The sequence below is a fragment of the Narcine bancroftii genome, chromosome 4 (genome assembly GCF_036971445.1).
Source record: "Narcine bancroftii isolate sNarBan1 chromosome 4, sNarBan1.hap1, whole genome shotgun sequence".
Lineage (NCBI taxonomy): Eukaryota > Metazoa > Chordata > Chondrichthyes > Torpediniformes > Narcinidae > Narcine > Narcine bancroftii.
This window is the reverse complement of record NC_091472.1, coordinates 279,196,782-279,209,225: the sequence shown is the minus strand read 5'-3', so window position 1 is coordinate 279,209,225 and position 12,444 is coordinate 279,196,782. Positions and strand designations below refer to the sequence as shown.

Genomic DNA, 12,444 nt, shown 5'->3' with positions numbered 1-12,444 from the left:
TTGAATAAAATGGTATCACCCAGGATGAAGACCTGGTTGGTGCTGCTCGCCATTGGGGTGAGTCTGTTAAAGTTTCTCCTTACCCCTGCATAATCAAGTCTTTATCTTGATTAGTGTATTATTAAGTATATTAGTAAGGTTTTATCTGTAAACCTGGGGGAAGGGAGATTGATTATGATGGTGGCACAGTTAGTGTAGCGGTTAGCGCCGTGCTGTTACAGCACCAGCCATTGGGTTCAAATTTAAATTTACGTTTTGTAAGTTATGAGAATTACCTGATGAAAGTGAACTTTGCATAATTAAGGACTACAATACTGATTTAAAAAAAATTACTTTACATTTTGCCCTGCTTTTGTCTTTTTATTTCCTTTTCATCGTTTAAATGTTACATAGATACATGAGAATAAAATAGATAATTAACAAATCTTATAGATTAGCACAAATGATATCGTAACCTATGTAACATTAAAAAGAACTGGAAAAAAGTACATTAAACTACTTTTCTACTTATCTAACCCTACCCTACAGAGGTTATTGGCTTAACCCCTAATGATAATTTAAAAAAAATTAAGGTAACTAATAAGGTCATAAGACAGAAAATAGTTAATATTACAAATTTTGAAAAATAATTGAGAAAAGAACCCCATAAAGAAATAAAATGATTCATTCCAGTGGTGGAACATCTAATTTTTTCCAAAGTTCGACATGCCATCATATCAGACAACCGTTGAGTATGAGTGGGAGAAACAGCATGTTTCCATCCCATTAATACGGCCCTTCTTGCGATAAGGGAGGCAAGGGAAACTACACTGGGATTGTGAAGCAGTCAGGATTAAACCAGATGGCCCATTTAATCCAAAGAAAGCAATAAAAGGACTTGAAATCAAATTAATATTAAGAACTAAAGACAAGGTACAAAATACCCCTTCCCAAAAATTAGAAAGAGAACATAACCAAAAGATATGATACAGTGTACTTTTGTTCTTAATGCTGGTGTATTAGTTAGGCATTGTAACAGTGACTCTCAAGCAACCGGAAAATGTCCATATCAGGTACCAGTGATCAGGAATTTGTATTTGCTGTGCTTCTGGTGAAATCAACAGACCTGGCTTTTCTCTTCAATTATCTCAAGGGTCACTTTTGCAATTATGTAGCTAATTAGATATTGGATCCACTACCACTTTAACAATTCAGTATTGGTTGAGGGGCTGATTCTTCCCTCAGGTTTCACACCACCATATAACATTGAGAACTACCGCAAATGTTCTTATTTCGAAGACCATGGGTACAGTTCACTTAATTACAAAAGCAATATTTCCTGGCTAAAGAGAGGAAACAAATAAAATGTGTCTTGCAGTTCCTTATCACATTTTGTTTTCTTGAGCGTCTGCAATGATTTCTGTAACTAGGGAGTTTGATATGAATTTATGCCAGTGTTTATATTCCATTCGTGGACTCAAATTTGACAATAATCACTCCACCTAAGCTTCATTTATTAGGAGGGATTGTACACTGCTTCCCAGCATTATCCTTTCCTGCTAAGCAGTTTCAGATTCAACGAGTCAGATCATGCTGGGAAATGGCAGTATTTCTATGTGGAAATGTGAGCATTTCTCAGCTGAAGTGCCACAAATCCATTATTCTATTTTGGAATGGGGAATTCATAAACTTGCAGGTTGAGCTTTGCTGACTAATTCAGATCTGAACTTCCTGCAACTGTCTCGCATTTTGTTATGGTGTTTCATCACCAGGGCCTCATTACTGAGCATGAGGCCTTTCTTCAACAGCCAATTGACAACGGCGCTTATCAAATCGGTCAGTGGCAGGCAGAGGTGGTCCATTCTTAACAGAATGTTTCAGCACCATATGTATGCAATGCGCATAAGAGCTCTTTGACTGATTGAATTGGCCAACAATCGGATAAAAAATATATATAATTAATGATATTCTGTCCCTAAAGAATTCTGTTTAAGTGGCTGGGATCCCTTCCGAAGTGTTATTTAACACTTGTAAATCTGCAGCTGGTTACAGATTCAGTAAAAGAAAATGCCAGTTTTAAAGGTTTTCACATCAAATTTATGTTGAGTTTGGAGGGAGAGATTTATTTGCAGATTTGTGAATTCATTTTTATTGTAATGAACTGTTTGATACACTGGTTGCTCATAGATAAAATGTTATTTGTGATGTTCAAAATATCAGAAGCATATTTTGTGAAGCACTTTTGCTGGAAGAATATAGTTTGGAAACTAAATGCAAATTTGCAGTAGGACTGTCAATGCACATTCAAAGATAACTGAGTTAATGGAAGTCTCAGGTGTTATCTTGTGTCCAGTTGAATGCAACAGGCTGAGCAAATGTCTTATTATGAAATTGTCAGGACTTAGTACCAAGAAGTGGCCAGAGCATGAACTTGCTGGAAGCGCATATATTACTTTGTGGAATCACTTACCAGTTTTGCCCACTATTTTATGCACAATTAAAATCCATGAAAGGAACAGATCAATATATTTTATTGCAACTTCAATCATTAAAGAGCTTAATCCTATTGATCGATAAGAATACAGCCAAGTATTTTTTATGTTTCCCAATGAATGTCGACACTTATGTGCATGAGTGTGTGGTCATAAAACATTATTAGTGGGCAAGTCCAATAAAAGTCAAGAAGGCAAACAGCATTTTAGCCTTTATTGGAGTTTAAAAATAGGGAAGTTTTGTTGCAATTATATGAGGTGTTGGTGAGACTACATCTAGAATACTATTCCCAAAAGTACTGGAGAATCTCGGGTCACATAGTATTCTTTACTGAGAAGATACATAAATAAAGTTTTGGCCTGTAGACCAGTCGCTTGGCACTTGCTGTACTTGCAGTAGTGGTCTGCCCATGTTCGAGCTCCGGATTGACGGGCTGGAGTTCAGTGGAGCCTAGGCATGGTATGGCCACCACGAACAGAACTCAATAGTAGTAAATAGTTATTGTTCTAACCTCTCCTCTTGAGTCATGTTGTTACTACCATATCGACAAACATGGTGTCTGAAGTAGGATGGGGGGCATCCCATGCTTGAGGCTTCCCTGTGGACGCAAAAGAGGAACCAGCACCACATTGCAGCAGTCGCCATGGCAGATGGATTCAGGCGATCCGACTCACTGATCTTCGAGGGTAATGTTGTCGAGAACAGGCATATTTTCGAACAAGAGTATGATCAATTTAAAGTGGCGGCACATAGTGACAAGCCTGGCCACACCAGAGCGAACATTTTATTAAATTTGGCGGGTCTGGAAGCCATGGAGGGAGAGATCATTTGTTTATGCAAGTGAAGTGTCTGAAGGGGAACTGATTCTCAGTTCAGCAGAATCAAGAGAGGACCCTGAGTACTTGAAAAAGAAATTTAGAGAAATGTTCAATCCACAGATCAATATCACAATGGAAAGGCACAAATTTAATTCAAGAAATCAAAAGCCTGGCAAATAGATCAATTTATATGTCGTTGATTTAAAGATAAAACCAAAGACCTGAAACTTTGGAATGCTCTGCGAGGAACTATTCAGAGACAGGATTGTCTGTGGCATTTATAATGACAGCATTGTTACAAGCCCAGAGGACCTAAAAACCAAGCAGCAATAGATATTCACCAAGACAAATGGTTATTTAAACAAAAGTTGCTTTTAATTATCTTTAAACGTGAAAGCAGGATCACACTCTAACTTATTACTATTAACTTAACTAACCTAACTTAACCCCCTTCTAACTCTAAGCGCATGTGTATATAATGTGTGTGTAAGTTTAGAAAAGTTCTTTAGTTCTCAGTCCAATCTCACTTCTCATTCCTCCAAGTTCACTGGTTCCAGGCAATTCTTAGACTGTGCACATAATTTAACATTTATGAAGTTCACCAGGCTTTGGTGCTTGAAAGGTAAATGGTTACCACTCAGGAAGATTCTTGTCAGTTTCCAGGGAGAGATTTGTTGTTTCTGGACATAAACTGATCCCTTTTAATCAGCCACATCAGTGTCTTGATGAAGAAACTTGCCCCATCAGGGTTTTCCAGATGATAACCTTTTTCTTTCAGGTCATCACGGAGTCCTTTCTGTTTCTCTTATTTCAAGTGAAATATTAGGAGGCCAGTCCTCTCCTCTTGTATGGACCACAGGGCGTTGACCAGGCTGAACTAAGCACTCACAACCCGTCTTCCAAATGGGGTTTTTCCACAAGCTTTCCAGCTTGTCCTCTTCTAGTCCCAGCTGCTGACAGTAGCTCTGCAGAACTGATCTCTCTCTCTCTCTCTCGCTCTCTCTCTCTCTCTCTCTCTCTCACAGAGAAAAAAAAAACCTGTTTTACTCTTTCTGCTTGCAAAAACACATGACCCTCTTAGAACAGTAAGCTGCACTCCCAGACAGCCTATGGCTCCAAACTACTCCTCTGATCTCTTTCATCTGTTGCTTTTCAAAACAACAATCCATTAGTGAAGTCTCTTGGGCACTCACCACAGTTTTTGCCAAGGCTCCCAGGAGCCGCCTTGTCTGGCTTGAGCAGCGCTCCAGTATTTTAAATGAGATCTGATTTGAAGTGTTTGTGTGTGACCTACACTAAAAAACCTGCCCCAATTTATCTCCCCAAAACATATCTATATTAAATACAAACACAACATAATCTGTCATAGAGTGAGGAAGATGCTTCTGCATAATAGTGACATAAAAGCCATCTCTACCTGTCTGATTTATGAAATGACTGAGGAAAATAGCATGAATCAAGTCAACATGACTAGTGGCATATAGAGGCAGCAAGATCAAAACCATTGGTATGGTGAAGCTGCAGTGCTACCCACAAGGACGGTTACATTTACAGACGTTCATTGTCCACAAGGATATTGTGCCTCTGCTTGGCTTAAGTGCATGTATAGACATAGAAATCATCTCATTCAGTAGAGACATTCAACAAGTAGGCTCGTCCGAAGACGATTTGTTGCAGAGACTTTTCTTGGAATATAGAGATCTCTCCTCAAACAAGCATGCCAGTAACGTCTTCCATGAGGCTGGAAGGACAGGCAAGATATCCGGATATGCATTAACCCACAGGACCTCAACACATTCATGAAGAGACCACACTATCCGATGTGCACCGTGGAAGAAGTTGCTGCACAAATGGCTGGCGCAACCGTATCCTCAGTCCTAGATGCCAAGAACTCATATTGGCAGATCACGCTTGACTATAAATCATTACTGACCACATTCAGGATTTGTTTTGGTCAGTATGGATTTCCACTTATGCCATTTAGAATTAATTTGGCCAGTTAAGTGTTCTAGAGATCCATGGAACAGATTTTTGTCGGGTGTCCCGTCTATCATAGTCGATGACATACATGTGGGTGGGAAGAACATAGGGAAACACGATGTCAATTTAAAGAAAGTGCTCAACCATGCCAAAAAGGTTAACCTGAGGTTCATCCACTCAAGTACAGGATCTGGCTGAACCATGTCAGCTACGTTGGCCACATTTATACCAGTGAAGGCCTGAAAGTGGACCCCTCGAAAACAAAGGCAATCAGTGAGATGCTGATGTTGGAGGATGATGCAACCCTCAGAGGTTTCTCCTGGGCAAGTTATTCCAGAACTCAAGTGAACTCACGGCTCCATTGAGACAGCTTACACTTAAGGATGTGGAGTGGACTTGGCACAAGCAGCAACAGAATGCTTTCATCACTTTAAAGGAGCACGTCATGCCCAACAGTTTTGTTGTATTATGACATCCAAAAGGCCAGTAATGCTGACCTATGACACCTCGCAGTGTGGGTTCGGTGTGGCATGCTTGCAAGATGGAAAGCCAGTGGCCTATGCTTCAAGGTCACTCACAGATACAGAGATTAGATAAGTGCAAATCGAAAATAAAATTGTTGGCAGTGGTTTTTGCCTGTTCCAAGTTTAACGACTGCATCTGTGGTAAGCCAGAGAGCAGAGAGACCGATCACCAACCCCATGTCACAATATTGAAGAAGCCCATACACGCAGCACCAGCAAGGTTACAGAGGATGATGCTCAGACTTCAGAAATACAGTATCACCCTGGTATGCATGCAGAAAAGAGAGGCACCTACTGACATGCTGTATTGAGTCCCCAGAGACTCCACTGTCCAACAGGTTGCGGAGAGGACAGTTTTGACATAATGACAGTCACTCACGTATCCTTGCCTCCCCTGGAGGAGCTAAGGAGACACATTACAAGGATGCTACTTTAAAGGCCATTGGCACTTTCATCAAGGATGATTGGCTGAACAAGCAGCATAGTCTACCACCAGCAGGGCGCCTCTTACTTCCCATTACATGATGAGCTGCTCACCGAGGAAGGGATCATCATGAAAGGCCAGAGAGCTGTGATTGCTAACTCATTTCAGAAGACACATGTCAACATCCTGCATAGAGGGCATCTGGGTGCAGAGACAAAACAGAGGGCAAGGGATGAGCCAAAAATTTAAGTACCTTGCAGCAGTGTGGGACTTCATTCACATAACCAGCAGCCCAAAATATCCAGTCAAATGAGTTGGATGAGAGAGCTGTAAAATGTGTGAAACAGCTCATGGAAAAGTCCTACAGGGAGAAAATGGATGTATCCCTCAATCTGCTTTACCTGAGGAACATCCCTTGTGACTCCACACTTGGGTCTCTGCACAGAGACAGATGTGGAGACAAACGTGCATGACCTTATCTGTGGCAAGGAAGCTTCTGGAGCCCCAAATGAAAAATCCACAGGAGATCAAGGCCCAGTTGTTGGGCAAAAGACTGTCGCAGAAGGACAAGGCAAGCCAATTGGTCAAGTCTTTGAAAAAGAGACATGTTGTCAGGATGCAAACTTTGCAGGGCTACGAACGGACTGGCATGATAGAAGAAAGCTGCCAGGATCCAAGGTCATAGCTGATCTGATCGGAAGGGAAAGTGTACAGAAGAAACTGATGATGCAATCTTCCTATAAGGGAGGTGGTCCCAGTTCAACACAATCCTGACAAGAATGTGTGCCAGAACACGGGACTTGAGCCTAAAGATGGTGGTGCTACCTCCGTAACTTCACCTGAGATAATGGACAGTGCACTTTCTCAGGCTGAGGTACCACAGGACCCTATCTCCACAGAGGGCTATTACAGGATGTGCTCTGGGCGCATCTGTAAACTGAACCCCAATGATGGATCCACATTGGTTGTGTTCGTTGTGTAATATTTACTTGTAAACTGTGTTACATTGGGGGTTACTAAAGAAAGGGGATGTAGACCAGTCGCTTAGCACCCATTGCAATTGTGTTACAGCCCCTGTACTCATGGTAGTGGTCTGCGCAAGTGCAAGATCTAGATTGGTGGGCTGGAGTTCAGTGGAGTCCAGGCACAGTACAGCCACCATGTACAGAGATCCCACATACCTGTAGATAGTTGTAATAGTTATTGTTAAAACCTCTCCTCTCGAGTCATGTCGTTATTACCACATCGACCAACTGGGCCTGATCCCTTTGTTAATGTGGTTCAAAACCTTGACAAAGGGATCAGGCCCAAACGTTGGTTATGTTTCTTTACCATAAATGGTGCATTAAACAATGATCACAGCATCTGCAGACTTTCTTGTTTACCACTTCGAGTACTATACACACTTTCGTCTCCTTAGCCATGAAAGGAGGTGTTCCATAGGAGATTCTGGGATGAGAAGTTTGACCTATCAAGTGAGGCTAAACAGTCTGAGTCTGAATTCTTGGAGTTCTGAAGAATGAGGAATGATCTTATTCAAACAAAATATGCTAATATTTTGTCCTTGTAGTTGCAAATCTTTTTGAAATCATTAAATTGCTGAGAATTTCATACTTTTTAAATGCATTATGTTCACAATGAATAACACAAATATGTGAAGCTTGGTTAAATTAGGTGCAGATGGTATTTCTAAAGATTGAAGACTTCTGTCTAAAAAATGTTGGTGCAAGTTTAATTTCATCAGAATAATTATTTAAAAGTTTCTCAGTTAAAGAAGTGCTCTGGCACCTGGAAATCCTTCTTAAATAGGTTGTGATCTGTGGGTAAATCCATCTATCTTTGCAAAATTCTCTGGTGGGTGTTGTACATTATTCAAGCTCAGTGGCCTTTTCTCTGCTTGCAGAAGAAAATGAATCTAGTTGGTCTTTCAAGAGGAGCACATCTCCTGCTCCATTCAGGGGTGCAGTGCTAATTTTTTAGGTGCTGGAGCTCACTTAATTGTGGTAATTTTAGGAGCACATTGAAAATTGCATGTACTGCCGTAGTCATACAATTTCTCATACAAGAACTATGGTTCACTGTGGCACATGAGGTTTGTAAGAAAGTTTTCAGCAGTTTAAAGGATGAAAAATTATGCTCTCTACTTGCTTTTGCAAGTGTAATTCCATTGAAGAATCTTACTTTTCTCATGTAAATTACTCGTGCATTCAGCGCCATGAACTTTCACCACTTGACAATGTTTATTCCCTTTGTATCTGTTCACCCCCATGCCTTTGTCTTCCCTCCTTCTACGCTGTAACTGTAACCTAGCTAAGAGATGCTTGTTCTTTTGAAATGGAGAAGGTTGGACATGGTTTGTATTGTCATCGGAGCAGCAGCAACGCAGCCCAATTGTACTCTACTATCACTATTTGAGTAGTTACAGTCTGAGTTAAGATGCAGACAAGCAATTGGCTTAGTAGTGAAGGGAATTTGAATAATTCCATACAAGAAAGAAGAAGCAGACTTGTGTTTCACTTTGTGTGGCACAGTTAGTGTAGCGGTTAGTGTAACGCGATTACAGTGCCATCAACTTGGGTTTAAATCTGATGCTGTGTGCAAGGAGTTTGTACATCCTCCCCGTGTCTACATGGGATTCCTCCAGGAGCTTGCGATTTCTCCCACCCTCCAAAAATAAAAGTACAGGGTTTATACATTGATCGGTGCATTGGGTCGGCATGGGATCATAGCCCTAAATAAACTGTTACTGTGCTGTATCTCTAAATAAGATGCTCCCACTCCCCCAGAACAGGACATCAGTAATGCCAATAATCTTCTGGAAGAGATGTAATGGAAGCAGCCTGAGTTATAAAACAGAATGGTGATTCTGCATGTTTGCATTTTCACTGCAGTTCTCAGATGTTGGGTAACCTTTGCCTGTTGACTGTTCTGCCACATGAAACATCATATAGCAGATATTACACCTTGGTTGGTCCTGAGAATCCACAACCACCATATCCATTAGGAGAGAGGGTGAGCTCCATGCTCCATAAAAAGTTGTGCACAAGACAGAGGCTGGTCTTTTTATGCTCTTACACAGGTTTCAGCAAGTTGAACAATGCCCAAAGCATCCTGTTAGGCATGTTCATAAGATGTTGACCATAGGCTGCTCCATTGTATTCCCCAATTAATTTAGATTACTAATAGTATGGGACCTTGCTCCCAATGACATCAGTATCAGTTAGTGATCACCAGCAGGTGTAGGAATGATGCAAAATATTACTTGTATGCAGCAGTTCTGAAATTTCTTGGGATTACTATGCAAGCAAAAAACAATGGTGGTGCTGCTGGTGCAGACCTGGGGAGAGCAGGGAGCAGAAACATAGAGCTACCCCACAGTTTCCTACTGCCCAGTCCTATTAAAAGAGCTGATGTTTTATTTAAAATCCTGCGAAAATGGGGTCTGGGCACCTAAGTTTGGCAACGACCTCAAAGTGTTGCAGATTTCAGAGGAGCAGAGGACTGGCTCAGGGTACCAGTAACATTGAGAAAGAGAAGCAAAGGAGATGACCCTAAGGATGGCGACAACGTTAGTGGACCAGCGAGGAGCTCTGCAGCTGAAGGAGACATACAGGCAATGAACTGTTGGTGATTTGCGGGCTAGGAACCCACACAGGCTGTGGACTGCTGGCAACTTGGGGTCAAAGGACACACACCAAGCTACAGGCTGCTGGAGATGGGCTCACGAGAACCAGATATTGGAACAGGGATTCGAGAGGATGCTGAAGGCAAGGAGGGCTCCTGAAGGGCTTTGGGCACTGAAGACTTCCTCATCTTGTTGGAGGTTTAGATTAGGCTAGGGTTGCCAATAGTTTGAACAGAACTGGGTTCTTGTGTGGCTTCAGAGGCTGCGGAAGTACTGGATGTGAATCCACAGATGCTCAGTGACTAGTAGGGGGGTGGGGGGGGGGGGGGCGGGGAACGGACGATTCTCTTTCTCTGTCTGTAAGGGGCACCAGTCAATGCTGATGGCGAATTGTTGTCTGCAGACTAAAGTCAATCTCATGTAATTTTACTTTCTCTTTTATTAAATGACAATAAATAGTATCTGATCTGAATTAAGAAAAACAATATGATTGGTGCAGACACTTAAATTCTTGCATGAGGTGTGTCAACTTGGCGTAGATCCTTGGCACTGTCATTTATAATATATGCTACAGGCCTGCACTACCTTAATCTGGCCCTGCCTATACAAATAAGTAAATATTGTATCATGAATATGAGATTCTTGGATGGTTAGTGTGAGCAGTTCCTTTGGTCTTTCAGGAGTCTCACTGCCTGTGAAAAGAAGCTGATCCTCAGCCTGGTGGTGCTGAGATACTCCTGTATCTCTCCTCAGATAATAGATTATCAGAGTTTTACTTGAAATTACCAAGAAAAATATTAAAATGATACCTACTTCACAAACATTTATTACAACTGAAATGTGTTTATTGTAGGCGTTGAAGTAAAAATTGATTTCTGCATAGTTAATGCTTCATGGAAGATATGAAAGTATTGGGATGTGCTATCAATTAACATGAAAAATTGTATAATTTTCACAGTTCATTAATTTCAGACATCCAGCAATTTGGAAACAGGAAAATCTTTGCCACTTTCATTTTACACCAGGTATGTTTGGAAAACCACAGATTGGAATGAATGCCAGGTGACTCCTTTACTCAGTCAGCAGGAACGACGCAAAAGCAATCAATCAACCTTGTGCGGAGGAGGCATACAGACACGACAAGTTTACTGTGCACAGGCAACAGGAGATGTTAACAAACTGGATTTAAAAGAAGGTATTTGAATCTATGATACATAATAACGGTTTCTCATCTTATCAGAATAAAGGTCTTAAGTTGATCAAAACTGCATGTAGATCCTTCTCTCTGGTTTTGGAAGGAGAGGAGGGTGGCAGCTAAAAATAAAATCTTATTTTTCCAACCATCGTAATATGGATCAACTGGATCTTTACTGCTTATCAGTTGAAGCAACTCGGAATGATGTTCCCAGTTAATTTTCTACCTACAGGATGGTTTACAGTCTAAAATATTAAATTGTTTTTCAGTTCATAATTATTGATTCATTTTTTTGAGTATATTTCACTGATCAAAGTATCCTACGTACAATTAAATGATTTAAAAGGTCTTATAAAAGGAATATTGTTGAATAAAATTTGCTCATTCTTACACTTTCAGATTGATACATATTAAATTACAAATGTGTGCAATACAAATTTTAATTATGGCTATTGGAAGATATTTCAATGTTTCAGAATTAGATTACAGTATTTTTCATTTGTGAAAAGATTCTAATTTATTTTATAATTTCAATTCGAGAAGAATTAAAAAAATTATTTTCTTTGATTGCTTTAATGCCATTGTATTTCTTGTAGAGGTGAATGTAGAATTAAATTTAAATTTAAATTTAGACCTAGAGATCAGTAACAGAATTATACTGTGTCTTCCTGAATTTGCCCTTACCAGTATATAAAGTTATACCTTCATCCACCAGTATATAAAGTTATACCTTCATCCCTTGTCCACCAAATCAATATATTCACTATATTTGCAAGATCAGAAACAAATTTTATTTTCAAATTTAGAAATGAATGAATATCAACCCTAATCTCCATATTCCTTTTCATCTACTTTTGTCTGTCAACAAAATGTTTATCTTTGCTTGATTGCATATTTTTTTACTATATATTCTTTACAAACAGAGAGTGACACTGTAGCACAGCAGTTACTGCTGCTGCTTTACACCCCCAGGGATAAGGTTTGACCCTGATCTTGGTTGTAAACTCTGCAGAGCTTGCACATTCTCTTTATGATGTGTGGGTTTCCTCCAGGCTTCAGTTTCCATTCGCATCCAAAAGCTGTGTAAATTCATTACTGTAAATTACCCCTAAGTGTAGGTTAATGACAAAATAAAGTCAATAGGGAGTTGATGGACATGGCTGAGAGAGAATAAATTGCAGGGATGCAGGGAAATGACTAAAGTGGAATGGAATTAATGAATTTGATTGCCTGGGAGCCAGAACGAATACAATAAGTCAAATGGTCTCCTTCTGTGTCATTATAGTTATAAGATAATTTTTAAGAAATCATCAGGTGTAGTAATGTGTAACAAAATAAACCTTTATTCCAATAAATTTAAGTTGCAGCTCTAGGCACACTTACAGCAAAGCTTCAGAAGAAGTCCA

At 40.1% G+C, this 12,444-nt stretch overlaps 1 protein-coding gene across 4 annotated transcripts in view; it reads left to right on the top strand.

Annotated features, from left to right (window-relative positions):
• thsd7ba (thrombospondin, type I, domain containing 7Ba) overlaps window positions 1-12,444 on the top strand; it is a 1,034,072-nt gene that overhangs the window by 492,683 nt on the left and 528,945 nt on the right. For all 4 annotated transcript variants that reach the window (XM_069935130.1, XM_069935128.1, XM_069935129.1 and 1 more), the window contains one exon: window positions 10,869-11,038. In XM_069935130.1, coding sequence (XP_069791231.1) covers window positions 10,869-11,038 — 170 coding nt within the window. The remainder of the gene's footprint in view (window positions 1-10,868; window positions 11,039-12,444) is intronic.